The 24,873-nt window shown below is 35.2% G+C and overlaps 2 protein-coding genes across 18 annotated transcripts in view; one reads left to right on the forward strand and one right to left on the reverse strand.

Moving 5' to 3' along the window:
• The window catches only part of LOC147065468 (uncharacterized), a 496,544-nt gene extending 488,764 nt beyond the window's left edge, over window positions 1-7,780 (forward strand). The window contains exon 2 of the mRNA XM_085957255.1: window positions 7,593-7,780. The gene's annotated coding sequence lies outside the window, so the exon portion shown is untranslated. The remainder of the gene's footprint in view (window positions 1-7,592) is intronic.
• osa (trithorax group protein osa) overlaps window positions 1-24,873 on the reverse strand; it is a 168,950-nt gene that overhangs the window by 84,007 nt on the left and 60,070 nt on the right. For all 17 annotated transcript variants that reach the window (XM_085957240.1, XM_085957239.1, XM_085957238.1 and 14 more), the window contains 2 exons: window positions 20,128-20,241; window positions 4,933-4,989 (listed from right to left, as the gene is read on the reverse strand). In XM_085957240.1, the coding sequence (XP_085813366.1) occupies window positions 4,933-4,989; window positions 20,128-20,241 (171 nt within the window). The remainder of the gene's footprint in view (window positions 1-4,932; window positions 4,990-20,127; window positions 20,242-24,873) is intronic.

Below are 24,873 nucleotides of genomic sequence, written 5' to 3' on the forward strand. Positions count from 1 at the left end.
GGCTTCACATGCCAAAACGTATGGTTATCGTTGATTAGCGCAAATTGGAAGCACGGGTGCGGACTAATTACAAGCGATAGAATAATATGTTAACCAGGAAGCTGGTTGGATTCAATTCGACATGGCGCTAATTAAATCCAGCCAATCTCAGGGCAATGACAATTCTGCCCCTAATCAGCTGACGAAAACTGAAATGGTTAGATGCCTATTGTTGCGATTGAACAAATGCTTCAAGAAAACCGCAATTAAGTTATTAAAAAATGCACCGGAATATACCTACATGAAAACGTGCATAAACCGCATTACTTGTAATACCAGTTAGCTCAATTAGGGACTAAATATACGGGAAAAATATGGACAGCAAAATGATCTGATAGAAAACTCAGCTCAATTGTCAGTAATTCAATTGCTGAAACAAAGAGTCGTTATTTTTTACAAGGAATCCTATTTGCTTGCCCACTAAGTTTAATATTGAATACTACGCAATACTGCTAGACTTACGACGCGTTTAATATGAACTCTTTAATTTGCAGCATGACTCGATTGTTGTATTGTTAAACCGATGTGGTACCGACAATGCTACAGTACCTCGACCACATTATAAGAGGACAGTATTTCCCAGCTCATGAATCTCCGTGATTGGCACGAATGCAGTTCCACCGAAGCGGTACGGGCAGCATTCAAACAATGAAAATCGTCCTGATGGTGGCCAATCTTCGATAGGGGTTGCACAATGAGAAGGAGAAGGAATTAAATTAACAATCAATACGTTTAAATTTAGTTATCGTAACTCTTACCAGCTCCACTTGTGTAATAGCAGGTTATTTGAAAAATCATATGTTCAGTGTTGGCTAACTGATATTGACTAGATTGGGTAAGAAAATAAAAGTAGTTTTTATTTTACTTGTGGATTTGCTCAAAATTCTTTTTGTTTCACGAGAACGAAGACTGAAGAAAAATATTGTTTCGCCAATTAATAAACAGGTCGTACAACAACAAAAAACGATATTTAGGTGTGACCTTTGATTATCAGTACTGTAATATTGGATATTGCATTAATTATTATTGTAATGGTAAGATATAAAAGGTACAAAAACCCAACGTGTTTATTTTTAAGTAAATTGCATAGAATTTTTCAGTTTTTTAATGAGATTTTAAATTGTTTGCGCTATTGCAAAAACGCTAGATTTAACGCCACACACCAGACGCGTATTTTGTAAGCTATTAAAATATGTTAGACCTGGCAAGAAAAACGCCACGTGAGGCAACGCTAATCACGTATATTCATCATTATCATATTATGTATTATTGCTATAAGCAATAATTGTGAATAAAACAACACTCGAATCTTCAGTCATAATAATATATCGAGTAACTTGGAATACTTACATACCTACTCGTATGTTCCCATGAATACTAATCTTTACTGCAGCATACAGAAGGAGTATAGTGGATATACCCTTGCCGCGCTATAAGTGTGTGTTGTATGCTATCCATAAAACATTGCGCCCGCACAGCGCTGATGATGCACTTTTTTGTAGCCGAGCGGGAGTCGCTAACTTTATATGCGAAGGGGAGCGCTAACGTTCGCCCTGCAAAGCGCAAGCTGCGCCAGTCGATTCCCCTCGGAGCTTTTTGCTCATTATTATGTTTAGGGACGTACAAATGGACTTGGTACACAAAGCGATAAATTCATCATACATTTCATGCAAGCAATCATAGGAAATTACACGTGCGACAATGTTACAAAAAACTAAGTCAATCACAGCATGATTGAATAAAACGAATTGATTGACAATCTGGAGGTGGCAACTTCACACGCTCACAAGATAGGTATTTTTTAGAAATATTATCTACTACTGACTATCTATTTCGGGATAGTCTTCAGCATTAAAAAATAATAATAAACATTTACACTTCTACACCAATAATTATTCTCTATCGGATTTCTGTATTTAATTTGGTTAAATTAGACGATAGTAAATTCGGAATACAGCGGCGATAAATTAAACTAATGTATGAACCAATCAAGAGAAGATTTAATGGTCGAATGGTAGGTAACTGAAAAAATGTGTAGGCATGTTACTGCACTGTAATTATCGGACTGATACAGAATGTATTGTATCCATTATCAAATGGATTGGATTTGCTAGTTAATTTTTTACTCAAGACACTAGAGTACCTATATCTATATGGTTCATAACTTTGCACTCCGGCGCTAGGATGAAAGTGATGTAATATATTCTAAAAATATATTTTTTACATATAATATTATCAATTTATTTATTCATTACTAGATACATTAATATAAGTGAATTTCTTTTATTGTGTTAACTGTCAATTCATGGTGGAACTGCATTGTATCATTGATTAATTTAATAAAACGCAAATTTTCACTTCAGTTGAAAATTTCATTCGGAGGCGGACGAAAACGTTCCAGATTTATTTATTAAAAGTGGAATAACTACTAAAAAAAATTGCTTTTATTAAAATACAAGTGAATATCGTTTGTTCTAATTTTATGCGAGGTGATCAGACAAAGAGGCGTATAAATGTAGTAAAAAGTGCAACGTTATAAAACGTATATTCTACTTACATACATTAAACAGAAATATACCTATTCGATATCAATTCAATTCGAGGACTTTATGGACAAAATGACAATATATTAAGTAAATTCCATGCATGTATTTGATTTATTTTCAGGGTTAGTAGTATGGACTATAATATAAAATTTATTATTAAATATTTATATAGCTAACATATCGTATTTATTTCTACTGAAAGTATCATGTCACGTAAAGAGAACATTTTCTTAATACGTCGTTCTGACCATTAACAGAAATTGGTACTTCGTCGACTAGCATTATCATGAGATCAGTACAATCATTAGGACAAAAATCTAAGTAAAATTAGTGATAATGTGAAAGCAAGAAATTTTAGCCAAGTTATAAAAAAAAACTCAAATGCAGAGCTGTATAAATTTTATCGCGCTGTTCGCCCGTATGATGAATTGTAATAAAGGCGTCGTGAAATTTTATAGGAGAGACGCCTGCCGTGAGCAGTCGCGACACGCCAAACACATAATAATAACATTCAGGGTAGGTATCCGTCAAATATCATAATAGAAATAAACGCTGTTTTGAATATTTTTACGCGGAAAATTATGGGGAATAAAACGAACCGAACGAAAGTCAAGGAGGGAGAGAGCGGAGCGGTGAAGTATAACGTAAGAGAAGAAATAATACCGGCCGACAAATAATTCAATAAAACGGTTTAATGGCCGAAGCCGGGACTGCGTTTTTACTGCTCCGATTACGGCAGGTAAAACTTTACTGCCGCTAATTCAACAAGGACGCTGAATGGAATGAAATTCGACGAAATGTGATGATAGCTGCGATGCATAAGATTTCAGGCTATCGTGACAATACAGTAAATATATTATACACATCTAACAAGAACGATCGAAGGTCTCGAAGAATGGGTACGGCCAGCAAGGAGTCTTTCCCTGGAATCAGTTTCGAATACAGAACCCCCACCCCAAAAGAAACCGAAACATGGTAAAACATATTCGAGAAAATGGGGGAAAATACCTCTGATGATCAAAAGACTGCTATGGGACCAAATCGTCAAAGCATGGATCACATCTGTTTTTATGCAAGGCATGCCATGAAAAGCTCACAACAGACTATAAGCCATAGTGTAAATTGGGGATCTCGTATGATCAAGCCTGCAAATTCAGCGAAATCCAAAGGATGGAACATAAGTTTATATGCACGCATACCATGCAGTATTGCCAACTTACTGTCATACACAAAAATATACCAGATAGGATAAGAAAATAAGATAGATGGCAGAATAAAATGCTAGATTTTTTCAAAATTGAAAAAGTATCCAGAAAAATGTGTCACAATATTAATTTATTACAAACGTCGTTTTTACAAGAACAAAGACAGAATCAATATTTTACAAGTAATATGCCTAATAGGTCATACATGTATACAGGTAATAAATTTAGTCATCATTTTGTGCGTATGTATTAATTATAAGATGTATATTTATATTGTCTTGATTTATCTGCTGCAACGCAGCTGCAAGACACACACAGACGCACACAAACACTCTATAGGTATATCTGCGCATCTAACACGTTGAACGCACAATGCTGACAGATGGCACTGCCACCTGGTATTTTTTCCTAATAAGATATAAAGTACGTAATACCAGTATCTTGATTTTCAAAAAAATCTGATGTAATATTCTAGCTTTATTATGAGAAGTTTTAAGCTGTTTCCGGTGTCGAAAAACGTTAAATTTAACGCCATACGCCAGATGTAAAATTTGCAAGCTAAATGTTTATTCAAAAATGCTAAATCTGGCAATAAAAACGCCAATTTGGCAACGTTGATGACATGCCGACTGAAAAGCTAAATTTCTGGAGTGACCACCCTGTAGCCAGTGAATACCCCGACACGAAGAAGAATAAAAGAAGACCGCTGCTGTCTAATCAGATAATCAGTTTTCTATCCAAGTGATATCACTATTGGCAATAGATACTCCTGTCATCGTAACATTCGTAACACGCAATTGGCCAAATTGATTAAGAACTAAACTTGCTAAACCTACATACTAACCGTTAAAAAAAACACTCCCTGCCATCTTATTTTCGTCGTAACTATTGGGTATTCATTTCTCATTTCGACACGGAAAAAAACTGTACCTAGCGATAATATTTTCATGCGCTGGAACTATCGCAATGCGGTTTTCATTATTAACCCTACCGTACCGCACCGGTCATCCGTAGTGTTTTAGATTTTTATGAATTCAATGCGCAAAACATTTCTATAGAAACTTCGTCGATTATTTCATAGGGATGCTATAAGATTCTTACAGAATTTCAGATAAGACGTATAAACTTAAGAGTCAACTTACCGATTCAGGATCATGCGCATTCGGGGTAGATGGTTGTCCAGGTCTTGGTGGGTAAGGCTGAAAAATACAATTATAGTTAAAACACTCGAATATTAAAAAAAATATATATATACGTAGTACAATGCTTAATTTTATTATTTCCATGCGAAATTTTTACATAAATACAATAATTAAATCCTATTAACTTCTTAATTAAAAAGATTTACAAAAGTGCATGTTTTTTCAACGTGTTAAAACACTTATGGCGAGTGGTGATTGGTAAGAGGTCAAAGCTTTTGATTTGCCCAACTTATTTTGATGAAACCTTGACAGAAACTATTTCTCAGCACGGATAGACAAAATAAATATAAAATTGCGTACTAAGACTTATCACCGAAAAAGTCATGTACTTTTGAATGGTTTGGTGGCCGTATATGCTAAATCTATTCGTTCTTCAGTGTCTCACAGACTGCTGAGGTGGTATTCTTTTGATAGCCCGGAGCTTCCCAACCGGTGTAGCGCAAGATGTTGTTGCCTTGAAATGGAATCTTCTACTTATCGTCGTGCGATTTGTTGCATTTATAACGATGGCATCGACATTCAAATTATTACCTTTCGTCGTGAATCCACCTGTCGTGTTTGACGTGGGGCAGATAAGGTGCTTTCATAGAGTAAAAGACAAAAAACAAGTTGAGGGCACAGTATTTTATCGATAACTGAAACAATTGACGAGCCATCACTTAGTTAATTGTTTTGGTTATTTTAATAGCGGTCCACTAAAAAATCTGATAAATTAAAGTTATATCTTTTCTTTTACTTTTAAATATAATGATACTGTATTAATATCTACTACGATCACGAATGCCTGTCGACCAGTGGCGTGCGATCCACAGATGCTGTAGAATGTAGATCGACAATAATAGGTATAATGCGTGTTCGGTCAATCTTTCTTGGTTAACTATAATTTCATCTAACGATTCTGTAGTATTAATAACGTAAATATTTTTAAAATATAAAACAGCTTCCACTCCGCAACAATACAAACTATACCGATCACCATCCTTTCGCCAATACTAAATAAAAGTTATAAATTCTAAGTAGGTACCTAGGTCCTGTATAATATTAAACAAATAATGGGTAGATATTATGGCGTAACAGCATCCCTAAAAGTAAGCCGGCTCTCACATCTAAACTCACCTCGTCTGCCGCACTGCCATTAATCAAACTAGGAATGTCACTCCGATGTTGCAAGACCGCGCATATCTAGCGACAATCGCGCGTAACCTCTCGAAACGTATATATATTTGGATGCAGCGACCCGGTATAGGAATGACCAATTCGTATTTGTGCGTCTTCCGACTCACATGCAATTTCGAGTTTCAATGCCCGAGTCGCATGCAATTTGTTGCTGGCAGCACTAGCTGCTTTTTCTCAAACTAAAAAGTCGTATTCGACCAATGTGCGGAGCTGCATTTGGCAACGTGTAATTTGTGAATAAGGATGACGTCACATCGACGTATTCGACACGTTGCAGACGAATGAGTTTTGATATGCGAGCCGGCTAAGAGTCACCGCACGCCACTGCCATCGGCCGTATTATTGAATTATGAATTTACGAAAAATTTCATCATTACAATGAATTATTATACGAGGGTGGGTCAATAAGTCCTTAGAAAAGCCGACAGGTGGCGCGACTAGTACTGTAAGCGGTTTGTTTTCATGCAGCGGCACTACCGATTCAGTATGCTGCGAAGTTTCAATCAGATTGGTCGAGTTGTTGTGTGTTTCTCGTACATTTAAAAAAAAAATTGCTTGTTTACAAAAATGGAGAAAATTGAGTTTAGAGCTGTTATTAAACATTTTAATATAAAAGGGTTAACAGCAAAGGAAATAAAAAATGAGTTGGATTTAGTTCACGGCATATCTGCTCCTTCACTTGCAACTATTTATAACTGGTTAAATGAATTTAAACGTGGTCGTACATCAACAAAGGATGAACCACGCTCAGGACGTCCTGTAGAGGTGACTACACCAGAAATGATCAATAAAATCCACGATATGGTGTTAAGTGACCGAAGATTAAAGTTGAGTGAGATAATTGAGGTTACAGGGATCTCAAAAGGTTGCGTCATTTCTATTTTACATGACAAATTGGGCATGAAAAAAATTTCTGCAAGATGGGTGCCGCGTTTGCTCACAGTCGACAATAAACGCAATAGGGTGGTGGCCTCTAAAGCCCTGTTGTCGCTCATGCAACGCAATCCGGATGAATTTTTTCGTCGCTTTGTGACTGTAGATGAAACATGAATACACCACTATACTCCCGAGACGAAAGAACAGTCAAAGCAGTGGATTGCGAAAGGCGGGCCATGTCCAAAGAAGGCGAAAACCGTAAAATCAGCTGGTAAGGTTATGGTTACTGTATTTTGGGATGCACGTGGAATTATTTTCGTTGACTATTTGGAAAAAGGAAAAACAATAACAGGGGATTATTATGCATCTTTATTGGACCAGCTAAAAAACAAAATTGAAGAAAAACGGCCTCATTTAAACAGGAAAAAAATCCTCTTTCATCAGGACAATGCCCGTGTTCACACATGTTTACGATCAATGGCTAAAATTGAAGAATTGAAGTTCGAATTGGTCGACCACCCACCGTATTCGCCAGATTTAGCCCCCAGTGACTTTTTCCTTTTCCCAAACTTAAAAAAAATGGCTAAGTGGACAACGTTTTTTTTCAAATGAAGAAGTCATCGATCGGACAAATGCTTATTTTGAGGACCTTCCGAAAACTTATTTTTCTGACGGTTTAAAAAAAATTGAGAAACGTCTAACCAAGTGTATTGAGCTCCAAGGAGATTATGTTGAGAAATAAAAAAAAAATACAAAAATAAAAACTGTTTTAATGCTTTTTTCTAAGGAATTATTGACCCACCCTCGTATCTAGTTATTATTTACATGTACAATAATGTAAAATGTGATAATAGTAATAATTAGGTAAGTACCTACTACATTAGTATTATGGAGTGTGGCAGTGAAAACAGTTTTGCGACGAGTCGTGTGCCGTGATGCGAAAAAGATTGGGTAGCGCTGCGTTAGTCAATATTAACTGATATTTTGGTATATTGCGCCAATCAAAATAATAATATGCGCACAGGAAGCTGCAAGACAGAGAATGCTGCCATAATCGACTGAGGCAGATTGCGTGCGGCCGGTGCAATCAACCGAGGTGCGGATGGTCTTTCAACTTTTATGTACGATTCATCCACTGAGCAGACACTCCACTGCTGCAGAATAAAACGCTAAGCAAGATTGTTTGATCCACAGAAGATAATGAGAGGGCAAAGAAATATACCGTGTAAATTACCTAATAGATTGTGGCTTTCCCTAGTAGTACTAGTAAGGAAATAGTCAATACGAGGAACACAGAATTAATGGAAATCGAATTACCCAACGGGTGTGGAGTGACAGGCAACCGATCTCGAGTGTGTAAGAATATGGGATAAACTTAAACATGTGTCAAAAAATACGTAATTCTAAACTTGTCATTCGTTCTGACAACTGCTCTCGGTTTATGCACCAACGCACATTCAATATTGGCGTTTTCTTTTATTTTGTTAACTGTCAATTCATGGTGGAACTGCATTGTATTGTTGTTTTAATTAAAATTAAAAGTGGAATAAGTAGGTACTACAAAAAAAATGCGTTTTATTAAATTAAAACAACAATACAATACTGGTGTATTTGAATTTGTGTGACACACTATTGCACGTCTGTAATGTGTTTCGTTTTCGTAGGACACTCACACATACAAAACCCTGCTTCAAAATGTAGTGTACATATTAATATAGCATATCTGAATTATATATATTTTAATTATTAATATGTCCTTGCTTTTTCGTACAAGGTGGTTGTTAGTAATTTTGAACAATCACAAACATCCAGGCTTTGAGAAAAACACATTAATTTTTGTGTCCTCACCGGGAATTGAACCCAGAACTCGAATTATATTTATTAATCTGTTCTATGGTCAATAGATATAACGCAGTTCTTACAAGGGTCCACGGCAATTTCTAATAATATTAATTTACTACGGGCCAGATGCTCAGTCATACTAAAGGCAGATAACACTACCGAATAATGGCGTAATTGAGAAACTCAAGTGACAGCTGGCTGAATCGTCAAGACAGTGTTGTAGTTCGTTTGAATTTGAATTGAGATTCAGGTTCATTTTTGTATACAAAAATAAACGAAATACAGTTACAATTAATTGAATTCTGTGTGCGATATGCTTGGCTGTTTTGACAAATCCCACGTGTTTCCCAATTTCTGTCACTATTTTTTAGAGGTGCCGCCACTCATATTATCGAGATTAACTTAACAGCGATATCTAACATCAAACAGTATGTATATGTACGTATATTTATTTATCTTACACACGCTTTTGATCCCTATTTTGACATATTTAAAAAATGAAATTCTTTGTCTCTAACACACCTACCTTGTTTACCTAATGCCGTGTCCACACTGGCAACAAGTTGATCGCAACCTCGTTAGATTTTACGATAATTATGATAATTATCGTAAAATTTATATTTTTCTAAATTACAAATAGCTTGTTTTCGTACCCCGTCTAGCATGTTTTTGTCAACGGTTGGCAACACTGGTTGTGGCTCCTTTTTTGCTCTACACATCCACTCACTGTATGACGTTATATTATATGAGATATTATGTTGTAAGTTAGATAACAATGTTCTTAAAAAATGATCTAGGTATGTACCTGAATATGGAAATATCCACTATGTCAAAAAGTACTTTAATGAACCCTCAAAGTGCGTGAATCGTTGGTCATTATAATATGAATTGATAAGAAATTGAATTAAGTAAAGACAAGTACCTAGTCTTCTAACATGTTTCAATGTTAATACATTACGGTTTTCTCTCGTGGTAAACTGTGGAATTACCACGATTTCGTTAGTTTATGTTGTCAGATTGAGGATTACTTGAATATTTTATAAAAATGCATCAAAATATTATAAAATGCTGTGTTGGCGAGCGGGCCAGCGGACGCCTGGAACGACGCGATGCAGTGCCGTCAGTTCACAGTCGGCCGGGTTTACGAGGCTCTCGACCTCACAGCGACAAACACCCGCCCGTCCGGCCGCGCATTCAGCTGCTCGGCTCTGCGATGCAATAATACTCCGGTTCGCGTTTCGTTTCGAAAGTTCCTCGGCTCGGTTAGAAGATTTCACCACTTCTAAAATTTAGGCAAAGCCTTGGACCACTCATGGCGGCGCGGCAATCATGTTTGCTATCCAGTGAAACAAGACTCGAACGCAGATCTAGCCAAATCACAATAATCTTTTTGCTGGCAATTATTAATTCAATCATAACTTATTACAAATAGGTAGGAAAATATTTTGTTGGGTGTTTCATCCATCAATATTATTAATAATATGACTACCGATCTTTGAAAATTTAATTCATAAAATAATTGTACTTCAATACTTCCAAAATACTATTTTATGTAAATATGATATTGATCGTAACGCGCATCGATATCCTACCCATTTTTAATAATAATAAAAAAACAACATAAATTAATCCTATCTATACTCGACTCAAATAAAACATTTTGCGAACAGGAGCACTAGATAATTTTTCGAAAAATTAAAATGTGATCGAATTTTTTATGTTAATATGAATATTTTGACGTAAAATGCAATAACAGTATTCAAACTTCTGACATGCATGTCATCTGATAATTTAGACAGGCAAAATCGATCTCAAATGTAGCTTTTTATAAGGTACAATTATTCTCGAGTTTATTTCGCCATCGTATTATTTATACTCAACCGACAATCATGTTTGGGATGGCAGTTAACTGGAATAAAATAATATACTATCGCGCTCTGACACTTCCCTCGCACAATGACTAATAAGAATATAGTACAGTAACAGGTGGTATCCAATAACAATATTGATCAGCTCGATGTTCCATTTTACATGCGTTGGTGATATAATTTTAACAGTTTTTTGTAGTGTTCTTGTGATGCGTTCTGACAATGCGATTGAGTGATTTGTTAATGTTGCACACATATATACAATGTTACACACGTCAAAAGACAGGGGCAGAATGTCTGATTTAGCCAACTGACTTAATACCGCAGATGGACTATGGCTACTTGTATATTCGAAAACGAAAAACTCGTTGTTAAGTGACACAGTCAAATATTAAATTCTGTTTCAACAATAACCAGAATTTAGCTGAAGCAGAAGTCGAAAACCGCTGGTAGTCGAACTATTAGTTCAAATTAAAATGAAACAATCTGGCGAGATAGAGTATCTATAGACAATCAAAGCGAAATAATGAGAAGCAACTATTGTTTTGAAGTTTCTTAACTAGACTAAAACGAAACCACAGCGTTTTTTTGGTCATTTGTCCCTGGATAATATTAATGGGTTTTGCATACCTACTAGGTAATGTAAACAGATTTCTACGAGGATAATTTCTTAGTCGTTCGCTAAAACCCTTCACCTGGACAAAAACATAATGTTATGTTTAGCAGGCAACCCGCACCAATGGATTCAGAGTCATGCACTACTTCACTGTCAGGTTATAGCTACATATATTATTACATTGTTGTTATAATAAAAATGATTATTTTAGACAGCCGAAATTAGCGTTTTTGTCTATTGCGTGCCAGGCGAATTGTTTCGCGACTCTATAACTACACTTGGCGATGCGGCGTAGCCATGCTAATAAAATTCCTGTAAATATATCATGGTTTTTTCAAATCTTTTCCTGGTTTGCAGTATATCAGAAAAGTTTTTTGATCCCGGTTCCTACACTTAATGGCCATACCTATACGTACATGTATCTGCGAACGGAGCACGAAAACCTGTCGCCAGCCAATCAAACCTATTATAAAGCTGGTTTTTTTTCTATTCGATGTCAAAACTATTTCGTTGCCAAACAGAATAGATATCTATCGGCAACACCAACCACACTGATTGCTACGACTGCGAAATAATAGATTCCATTATGTTTCTCGTGCATATAACGCAGCAAGGATATTGTAAATATAATAACAAAACTTTACTGTTTATGTGTATGACATATTATATAATATAAATTCCATTTGATTAGAAAAATCAATAGAAAAATAAACATTGCAAATTATAAATATATTTTTTTTGTTGGAACATCTGCAATTGTAAGATGTATACGATAATGATATAGGTTTAGAATGTTGAAGGAGTCCTAATAAAGATCATATTTTTTTTAAATGGACACAATACAATGTACGTAGTAAGTCATACAATCTATGCCCCCTTATTAAGTATTTGCAGAAGACCAAATTTAATAATAATGTAAATTCGTTTAATACGTCATGACACATCAAATCAAATATCCCTATTTATTTGGGTCCGCAATCCCGGTATCCCTCGCTCGATTACTTGGATCTCGAAATACCTACCACGATTGAAAATGTTGGAATCTAGGGTTTGGTTTTCAAATGATTTTTCAGAAAAAAACATACAGCATAAGTAAAACACAACTTATATTAACTACTATCCCAGAGAAATGCAGTACACTTCTAATAGTCTTAGGTTACGTATTTGAAAAATATGCATATAATTATAAAACATATAGGTATGTACTCATACCTAGACACAAAATTATAAAAAAAGAAAACAAGTGCTTTAAAATATAACATTCATATTATAATGTCGGTACCAGACTAACTTGGGCTAACAACTTTTTGTATAATCCTGGCATTGAAAATTCTATCCGGGATTGCAATACCTACCTGAAAGACACCAGTGGCCAAGAGTGTAGGTAGGCTGTGGAAATCCGACATAAATAGAGCACACTAAACTTGTCTGCCATTCTCATTTGTTTTCATTGAATTAAGAATACAAATTGCAGATTTTTTTAAATATTAGATTAAACACTGCCTAAACCAAACCAGAATAGATAGAAGAATATTTTGTATTTAATACATATTGTTTGCAGACAGGGTTTAATTGAATTTTAAAAATTAACCAATACCATCCACTCATATTGACCTATAGATATACCTAGTGCGAATTTATTTTAATATGTTTTTAAAGAAGGTTGGTTTTTGGCCATGTGCATTATCTAACATTTCCTAAACGTACATGTTGGTGTATCTTTGGGGGAAAATGTATAATTATATACATATCCAGCGTACCCCCACTTTTATCAAAAATAATCAATTGTATGGGGATACCTGATTTACACGCAGGGATTAATTGTATTTAAAAAACCAACCAACCATCTGCAATTTATTTTGTACTTTTGAAGTTTAGAGTGCTCTATTTCTGTCGGATCTCCGCTGCCTACCTCCACCCTTCACCACTGCTACCCACACGATGTGCCGGTGTCTTTCTAACAATTTTTAAATTACACAGTACAAAGCACGTCCTAGTGCAAAAGCAACAACAAAATATTCCGTGTCTAGTTTGAGCGACCGATGCTATTATATTTGGGAGCCCGCGGCGCTGGGGGAGCGGGGACTGCATGTTTAGCAGCTCGGCCGAAGTGGTTCAGCCAAAAGACTGTTTTCTGTGGGCCAAGAAAACCGGTAAACGAAATCGTTGACTCGGCACGTTCGGAGCGCAGTGGAAACTTTTCGACGAGGAGAGGAGGCCAACCGTGGCTGTTGTTTGCGCGGAGGAGACGCTGCCGATGAGTGCCCGCACCTCGATGGGCCGTTCACATTTTTTGTGTGTGACTGCCATCGTAACGATATCAAGATTGAAGAGACGGAGGAATCTATGAGATTGTTAAATACACACCAGCGAAGGACGGTCGTTATTTGAGAGACCGAAACCTTTACGGGCAAATTGGAAATATAAAAGGAAAATAAACTCAATGAATAAGTTCACTTAATGGTAAATTTACAAAAACATTTATTACATTTTGCCGTATCACAGTTTAACGTGAGCTATCGTAACAGAAAGAGATCGCCGTAAAGTATTGAGATCAAAAAATGACGCCTTGTTCGTGGAGCTTTGCAGAAAGCAACGTTTCATTTTTATTAGATTCAATAAAAACATTACATTAATCTGATAATAACGCTGTCATTATCAGATTAATGTCATCGTACCGACTTGATACGAGCATCTACGAGTTTTATATAGAAATTCATACGATATGATTGTATTTTTGAATTACTTACCGAGCTATATTCTCTCCTGCCTTTCATTTAAGTGTCGTATTTATACATGAATTTGATTTCAATACTATACAGCCATCCATTTCTTATAAAAAAGCGCACGGTGAACTGCGATACGGTCAACATCATACGAAAAAATATCTGGATACGAGATTTTATATTCCGGAACGTCGCTCAATTCGATGATTCAAAAATCCATGAATTATCTGAATTTGCCATAATAATATGACTTTCATCCAACCTATTTTAGAAGCACAACTCGGCTACTTTAATTTTTAAATTAGGTACGGTTTATTTTAAATAACGTCTTTTTTCTACTTCGCCTTAGAAATTATAAAATAATATGGACGATGGTAGGTGAACGATTGACTTTTTAAATGCCCTTGACACGTGTGATTTTTTCGGTATTCCAGATTCGGAAAAATATCTATATAACTATAATTTTTTTCACCTGCTAAAATCGTAATAAAAACATATCACAAAACGGGGTGGATTTTTCTCTTCATTAGCAAAAAATAATAAAGACATCAGTTTAACCAATTTATTTACTAAGGAACATGAATAGTAATGCCTAAGAGGAGCATGCATAGAACATCTAATTACCTTCAATCTATTAAATGTCAATTTGCATGCATGAACGTAAATATTAGTGACGTCACATACTTGTTAGTTAGTCACACGTCAGTATTATGAACAATTTTTTAAATATTTATTCCCTTATAATAATTTTTAAAAATTGAAATTGTCAATAAGTGTGGCATTAGTTCTCAAACTGCACAGTATAAATTGAATAATTATAAATGCATTGTTAAACTTACTATAAATAATTTCTTAACTACTTTTCAGTGTTCTGAATTTGAATTGAATATCGGAAAAAAATATTCCCAATATTTATTAGGTACTATTCGATAAAACTTGTAATGAATTCATTTTTGCTGACTGTTTACGTACCTATTTATTATTATGCTCCTGTCACTTGCGTCAAAGTGACAGGTGGCAGCCATTTACATTTTCTCACGCGCACCCCTGTACGCAGATTGTGAAGTATATATTTTTATAGCTTTCTTATTAAACCGTTCAACTGTCGAATACCTTGAATGCGGTTTGAGATGCATGCATGCATGCATCGCGCTCTAAATTGGAAATTCGACCCGGGGGTTGTAATCTCTAGTACTCAAAATAAAAATTGTATCATTGCAATAGTATTGTAAGTCTGGATAACTAAAATAATCAGTTGAGATTATCAACAAATTGAGGATACTTGATTGAGTTTGAATTTATAATTCACTTCCTCCACCTCAATTATGACTTGGAATTATATCGACCATCCGTTTTCTACAACACATCATCTCCCTTTCTGCCCCCGACCACACAGTATTGAAGCCGTAATAATAATTAAGTATAACCCTACAGTCTACAAGTCTACAACTATACACTCTACACAAACTCAAAAGTAAGTTTCAGTACCCATACTTAACTCATTTAGCGCTGACAACGATAACGTTGACTGGCGCGTGGCTATTAGATAATATTAGCATGATAATAAAATGTGGTAATTAACTGGTCGGCAGTAAATGTGTAAAAGGCGAAAGCGAGCAAAACACACGTCGTCTTAGAACCAATATCGGTCTACTAGTGAATACCAAACGATAACCCATTTTACAAATTATAATTATATTTATTGATATTATATTTTGAATAATATAGTATTATATTATGTACCTACGCCCATCTATATGGCCAACCACAGAACAGATAATAAATATAATTCCGATAGGCAATATTCAATACACTACATTTTGATGCAGGGTTTTGAATGTGGAGTATCATACGAAAATAAAACAAGTATTATGCACGTGCAATAGTGTGTGAATACACCAATATTAAATGAGCTTCAATGCATAGCCCGAGAGTAGTTATCAGTATTCGAAGCATGACGCATTCTTGACACGTGTTTAAGTTTATCCCGGGTTATTCCTTACTCGAGATCGGTTACCTGCTACTCCTTACCCGTTAGTTATTTCAGTTCCCACTATTTCTGAGTTCCCTGTAGCCAACACTGACATAATCATACAGTGACAAGGACCAGGACACTTTTAAAGTTAGAATTGTTTTACTTCACTCGTGAAAAAACTTAGGCCAACGCATTTAAACTTCCGACACGTACTATATAGATAGATAGAATAATATAATCCCTACTTACCTGAAAAAGAGAACCTTAGCGATGGTGCCCATAGAACGCGTCGAGCGGGCGAAGTCGGCGTATTAAGTGTTTATTCATAACCATAATTACACGTCTCTCGCCGCGCATTACACTTCACCTATGTAATAAGCGGCCCAAGCAGCACAAAATAATTATTTTTACAGCGCCTCTCATAACAAAGCAATAAAAATATTATATTATTTCGGGGCTTGTAATAAATATTTACGACGACATTATTCAACCAGCGAAATATAGGACACGGAACAAAGAGTTCCCTGTTATTAAATAATTGCTTTTCGCCCGTCGAACGACGACGCCTCGAGCAGCGTAATTTTGGTAGCCGTGTTCAATGAATGGACTTCTTTGTATTTTCATTAAATCGTATCGCCGAGAAGCGAAAAACGGTGACTCATGCGGCAAGCGGGGCGCAAGGCATCGTCAAGTCCAGTGGGCGCTGGCGTATTTGATTACGTTGTATTTTTGATGATTTAGGCGCCACTTGTAGAAATTTTGCGCGACCGCCGCACTCGCTGCGTCAATGGGCTTTATGCCTTACCATCATACTATTCATAAAAAGGTCGCATTTAAACTAACATCTTCAATTAAAATACGCAGCATTGAATTACGGTTCTGTTTTATTATTACATTACGAATAATATTGCAATAAAAATACTACTATACTAATACTCTACACGTCAGTCATGAATATGGATTTCAATCCCATATATGAGATACGGATCCTATTCCCATAGACCATGGATGGCGAACCTATGGCACGCGAATGTTTCATTTTGAAGAGAAAAGAAATATTACTATTTTATATATATTTAAAAAATATATTTTTTATAAAAAAGTTTTACAAATAAATATATAAGTATTTACTTATAACATTAAAAAATAATGACAACATAGCCATGCGTATTTTCTTCGGTTTTTTCATAATATGTTCAGGTACCAATCGATGCGCAAACGGAAATGATGAAATTCATGCATGAATAATAACAAATCGCATTGTATAAAAAATTACAGGCAAATCATTACGTTTAATGTAATTATACGATTGCATAGGTCGGTCCTTAGGATCGGGGAATTAAACATAAATAATTACAAGATAAAAATAAGTTTTTATATACCACCTTTTTAAATTTTCTGTTGAATCATATAAACTTGACAATTCTATGTATTAATAATACTTTTTTTGTACTTGATAGAAATACTGAATAAATATAGAATACTGAAATGTCATTTTGACATTACATATTGATTTCCATAGTAACGAACGTATATATTAATAATTTAGTTGCTAGGACTGGAAACACAAGAAAAAATGTGTACTGGACAAACAAGAATACGAGCTAATAAAAACGTGGTAAAATATACAATCAACAAACCTTATGTAATTAATTATCGACAGTCATTCAAATATAATTAATATGTAACTGCTTATTATTTCACCTCAAACATAATCTCTAAAAATGGAAAAGCGCTCAGTGATGGAGAATATAATATAAAGAAGAGTGGTTTAAATACTTCCACGATCACTTTGAGTAATTTGAAAACAAGGAAAATAATATTCAATGAATAAAAGATATGCCTTCGGCTAGAAATACGGTGAAAGATAGAATAGCAATAACTGAATTGTAATTTTTAAACCTTTTTAATAGAATTATTAGAACTTATAAAACTTTAAAAAAAAATCGCCATAAAAAAACTGCTTGGCACGTCAGACAGTCGAAAAATATTATTTGGGAAATTAAGGCACGCGAACCTAAAAAGGTTCGCCATCCCTGCCATAGACATTGGTTTTCTGAATAAACTTTGACATTAGCATGCCGATGCATATTTATTTGTGAATATGCAAAGTGACATATTTTTTACATTCGTCCGCATAAGCCCCTCGGGAGAACTTATTTTTTTGAGCTCGCGATAGTATGCTACTGATTACTATGGTAGGTTAACGATTGATGAATGAATTGTGAGAACTCATATCCCAACATTACCTGCCTGACGAAAGTGCACTTAACGTTAGCGCTCCCTGCAAAATAATTGCCTAGCTTTTTCTGTTAGTTTGAAACATCAAAATTGAACGGCATTTAAAATGAAAAGAACACAGTAAAACTAACTGTACACTACATAATATGGTTGTCATATCTTTTAAATTTAAGGGCACCACATCATTGTGTTTTATTAACGAATCATACGAATGGAACGTGGCTGGCGAAAGACTCTTCGGTATAGGTATTTAGTGCAAATCAGTCACCAACCAGTCAACACTTCAACATGAGGTAGACTCATTTTCATAGATACAATATGCAGTGTAATCCATGAATTGAGTTTTGACAGAAAGTGGAGAATACCAATATCAAAAACGCTGTGTCGAAACTGCAACCAAATAACAACCAGAAACATAACGACGCGACAAAAATGGGTCTAGTAAGATATCTTGTCTTTCCAGTTCGTATGTTTAATAAATCTCCAATTTGGACGGTATATGTAAGACAAGGACTGCATGCATTTTGAATGCGGTCCCCCCCGGAGGCAGATACTGATTCTCATGGACCACCAACTGTCCTCGGTTTTACGGAGTCGGAGACTCCTATTTTTTGTATTTTTTGATCATGCAGGACGACAACATGTAAAAGCGCGTGGTATTTTGTCAGGTTAAAGGTCAGAAAGGACGAGGAAGTCCAGACGGATAGACCAAATAAATCGAATACGACGGGTTTTCCACTGACACAGGTTCTGGATGCGCTGAATGCGGGCGGCGTGAAGCCACGGACAAGGTTACTCGATGGCAAAATCATCCGCGTAAGCGATGGTGCCCACAGAACGCGTCAGGCGCCGCACTCGCGCAAAATTTCTACAAGTGGCGCATAAATCATTGAAAATACAACGTAATCAAATACGCCAGCGCCCACTGGATATGGCGACGCATTATACGCGCGCGCCGCATGAATCATCGTTTTTTCGCGAATCACCGCTTCTCGGCGATACGAATGAAAGAAAATACAATGGAGTCCATTCATTGACCACAGCGAGCAAAAACACGCTGCGCGAGGCATTGTCGATCGACGGGCGGAAAGCAATTATTTAATTACAGAGAAGTCATTGTTTTATTTTATTGCGTGTTCAGTTTATCGCTGGTTGAAGAATGTCGTCGTAAATTTTAATTACAAGTCCCGAAATAATATAATATTTTTATTGCTTTGTTATGAGAGGCGCTGTAATAATATTTATTTTGTGCTGCTTGGGCCGCTTATAACATAGGTGAAGGGTAATGCGCGGGAAGAGACGTGTGATTATGGTTATGAATAAACACTGCATTCGCCGACTTCGCGCGCCCGACGCGTCTGTGGGCACCATCACTGTTATGAGGCCCCGCACAAAGAAGATCGCAATGCAAATAAACTTAATCACACTCATCTGATTATGAAATGTATGAATATAATTCGTCTATGGGTCGTTTTTTTATTCTAAAGACGCGGTGATCTTTTAGTAAGCTAATGTGTTGATATAAAAGACAAGAAATGAAAATATAATAAATATTAAATTCTACAGGTTTTGTAGACCTGCAGAATTTAATATTAATTATATTTTCATTTATTGTAAAATGGAATTCTACCAAGTTAATGCTAACTCAATTAATATGTGATATAAAAATAAAACGATGAGGTGCTTTCTTCCTATCAAACCGATCCTTTTAAATCTGGCCCTTTAAAACCGAACGTGTGATCCCACATTAAATATGCAGATTTTTCAGTTCTTCAGCAATTGATATTTTATTACATATCCTTAAATGACTCTTACCTGATGCGTGTGAGGCGAGTGTGGAGGCTGGGGGGAAGCACTGGGCGCGTGCCCTGGACTGTGTGGTGCCCCACCAGGACCAGGACTCGCCTGTGGGCTGGGACCTTGCTCATACTGAAACAAACGAAAATAATATTGTTGTAACAAACCATTAACAACAGTTTTATAAACCGTATCAAACTCTCTCATGCGGTAGTGTCATTAGCAAACGGAACGAACACATTTATGATAATATTATAAATGACACAGCACGCACAAAAACCTGGTGTCATAATGTTTGTTTTTTGTATGGTCATTGGTCACTATTGTTTATTATTAATGCATTGATAATCAGTAATCACTATCACAGCTGATACCAAGGACGAATATGTCGTAGACGCACGTTATCAATAAGTAAATAGTTTAATACAATCATTATTATGTAAGGCACGCGTTAAAATCTGATTCTGACGTATACATGGAATCGGCACGAGAACAAAAATGTACAACATAGAATTTAATGAGGCTAATAAAAAAATAATAACAATAATACAGTGTTTGAACAGATTTAATCAATGAATAATCTCAAAGCACACATCAGCGTTTTGATAACGAAAACGTGCGTTAAGTGAACAAACGTGAATTCATTCATAAAACATTTTCTGTCTTGGGCGAGACTATTAAAAATAAACACGACAAGGTATACAAACCACTACATACACACATACACAATTTATTTACAACCGAATGTATATTTTAATGAAGTGTGCCTTGGAAATAATCGCGGGCGTAATACAGATCACAAAAATAATAAATTCCGCACTGATATCAACGAACTTGAATAATTATCATTCATCTCTGTTGGGTACACCAATAGGTACAACACATTTTATAGTTTGGTGTAATTTATTTCTCGTAATTAAATTTAACGACTACACTAATAAATAATATTGCATTGCGAAGTTGGTACATATTTTTTTTGCAGTGGCATTTTACTGAAATACCTACCTAATATTTCGCTGAAATTTTCGTCATTCACCATAAAACAGTGAAGTACATTTTTAACTCCCGTGACTGTTACTTGATCACTAATAAAAATAAAAATAAAAACAAACAGATGTAGATTTCATCCGTAACATACAAACCACATGGACATTTTCAGAGTTGCACATTTACTCGTCATCTGACTGACTGTGAACTCACCGAGCTATGCTGTGCGAGCGAGCTGTTATTGAGAAAATTAAATGATAAAGCCTCATTACAAAAATCCTGCAAATAATCTTGGACCGTTTGGGATTCGAATACATATTATCCTTCACGCCCCACGTACCTGCACATTTGCCAATTAAACCACTAACCCAATGAGCATAATACAATCGAAATACAGATCGTGACTTACTGATGCGAATCTAAATGACTGTTTAAGAATACGATCATCCACATGTATTAATTCCTAACCACTCAAAATTGACTGCAGAAATTGAATGGCAAAGATCTCCTCCAAAAATGTCACGTTTTGCACACATTATAATATTACTTATAAAAAACATAATTTTTACGATTATTTCCGACATAATTACATATTTCTAACTACTACATGTTTCATTAGGTATATTTAACAACGTTTTAAATATTATAACTTATATTTATTTTTCATAATATATATTCGTAGGTATGTAATATTCTCTGTCTATGTTATGTAACTTTCATTGGAAAAAAATGTGCTAGCCATTCCATTTTTGGCTATAAATGTGGTCTTGCGAAGCTATTCTATACACATTGTAGTTTATCATATTATATGTATGTGGCGGTTAATTGTTACAATAAGTTAACTGTCTAAATCTAAATCGCCAAAAAGTGCTATGTTTTAACAGCCCTTCTCTTGACCGTGATAACTTTTAGAGCGAGATAGACAATTTTGGTAGTTCAGAGTGTTTAGACGTAGTTGTAATGTACCTAAAGTTGTAACAATTGAATAAACTGTCTCAATACATAACTATGATAAAGTGATAATAGTTATCACTTTAGCCGTCGATGACCGCCTTGTGCATAGAATAAGATTGGGAACCCCTACGAGTCTGTAGCATCCCTGTGGAATGTGCATAGTGACTATAATATGGTTCCACAAACGAACTACATACCTATATGGCAGCATAAATACTGTATGAGTTGCTTGCAGACCTTGCAGTGTAGAATAGTATCTAATTCTGATTTCCATAAATAATATTATATCATTAACTACAATTTGATGTGTCAATTTATTCTAGGATAATTAAAAACCAGGTCAGATTTGCAAAATTTGAAAAACGATTTTTTATTTTGAAAAATAGATAATTATTCAATGCATTCACTTGATTCGTTGTATTATTATATTAATTACAGACCAAGCCATGGAAGATTTCGTAGACATCACTGAATAAGGACATGGACCGTCCCATAAAAGTCTCCGCGCTACACGGATAGCTAAGGATGTTTTGTCAATACGGAGGGAGATTGAGGGCTACATTCCTGTCACAATTCAGCTCCCTACCTCGTAGGATCATCACCACGTCTATACATCTTTGTAAAACTTAACTTTTAATATAATGATATATCGACAATATTAATGATAAATATAAGGCTATGTATGGTCTGTCCGACCTCTTTTTCCTGAAACAGGTTAGGTATAATGAGTTTTTAAAACACAAATGAAATGATGTGTAGAATATTTACTGGATAAACTACGACCTAGTTAGTTGGATGGTTGAATAAGTAGATGTCAGTGCCAGAGCATGTAGCAAAACAAATTAAATCACCATTAATATCTCATTTTTCCAAACATTGACATTTAACATAATTGGATCACGTTATGCATTTATTTATCAATCTATGAAACTAAGATGATTACATTTGTGAATTTGTATCATTATTTAATTATTATCGAGGGTGACACGCGTAGGCTAACAATGTTGTGGGTCCCATGTTCGAATCCTGGGTCTGGCAAATAAGCGTATTGTTTTTCAATTTGTGTTGAGCAAGAGGCTAACCATACATTATATTTACCGTAAAAACATAAATCTGCTAATACAAGCCTTCGCTATGTGGAAGCCCATTATTATGACGTATGATCTTGTTTGGATCGGGTAAATGGTAAAAAAATACAAAAAGGCCTAAGAGACGATTTGCTAATTTAAGAACATCAATCACCTAAGTTCATGACACAATTTTATTGGCTACGTCAACATATTTTTCATCATCGACCCATCAAAAAATCTATCCCAATAAATTTATCATGTTCGCTAAAAATGTAATTTAAAAAAAAATCCAAAAGAACATGCAACTGCCATTCATATATTTTTTATGATTTCGCTTAACATATACCTCAGGGTCCGAGGATTAAATGAGTACAAGTGATATATCTATAGGTAAAAATGTGATAAGGGTAGATTTACTTTTAATATCTATTTATGCGTGAAAAGGGATTCACAAATGCCACTGTTTTGTATAAGTTATAACGATTCGATTCGTAACATTGTATTATAACTCCATGAACCCGTATGTATAAAATGTTATTATTTTATTTCGTACAATTTAAATAATGTTGTCGCCTGACATGTATACTACCCTCCACCTCCACGTAACCTTGCAATTTGGAATAGATTTTTTTGAATTATTTGATGAAATCAGCCAATCAGGAGCCTGGCATTTACGAATACACTAATTGACTAATACGCAGTGCGTAAAACACACAAATATTGTCACCGTGTACGATTGCAAGTATGATTGCAAAGTTACGTGGAGGATACTCTACCTCCAAACACTAAAAACAATGATACACGTTAAGATATTAATTAATTAAGACATTGGCAGGCTACATTATCCGAAGAATTTATCATCCATGTGTACCAAAGCGATATTAAAAGGCCTAAAGATGAGATAATAAAGGCCATCTATAGTTTGGCCGCGGCACTGAATTGCGAGTTACGGTAGTAGTGCTAGTTATTGTTATCTTCGAATCCAATGCAGCCCGATTGCGATAAATGATTTTAGATTGCATAATATTCCGTTTCAATGTATTTATTCCGATATGCAACTATTTTAGTTTTCTACTAACATTTATAATGAATTCGAAGTGTGAGCAATAACTTTAGCACTGCAATCGAAATTAATTTATAGATTCGTGCCACAACCTTACTATACTAGGCCTTGTCAAAGTAGGTACATAGTAAATAAAGAATAAGTACGGATAAGGGTGGAGACTAGGGAATCCAATCCCGAGCCAAAATTCTGATCCCGGGATTTCAGGATTACAATTTGACAATCCCGGGATCCCGGGACTGGTCCCGGGATTGGCATTTTTTCCATTTTTTATATAAAAAATTTATATTTACAAATAACATTGATAAAATCGGTCAAAAATAAATCTAGTATAATTTATACTATTTAAAACATTTATTGTTAATATTGATACGTTCAATCTTGGAAATACACAAGTTTAATGGAGTAAATAATATTGTAATATAAATAATAATGTGAATTTAATGGGAATTTGGTGTTTCTGATAGTAAAGACTTAATGAATGGATTAGCGAGATTTAAAATAGTATAGCAAATGATCATGGCGTACTTATGGCCTTTCCGCTTCATAAATCTAATTAGTCAGCCAAATCTGAAACTGCCGTAAAGCGTATGATATCATGGTGGAATAACTTTGTTAATAGTGCGAAGCATTGTTTTTTTCCAATCTTTCAATTTTTAATAATTTATGTGAAAAAATAAAATGAATCGG

This window comes from Rhyacophila brunnea, unplaced genomic scaffold (assembly GCF_057557595.1).
Source record: "Rhyacophila brunnea isolate RB1 unplaced genomic scaffold, BYU_Rbru_1.0 scaffold_6, whole genome shotgun sequence".
Lineage (NCBI taxonomy): Eukaryota > Metazoa > Arthropoda > Insecta > Trichoptera > Rhyacophilidae > Rhyacophila > Rhyacophila brunnea.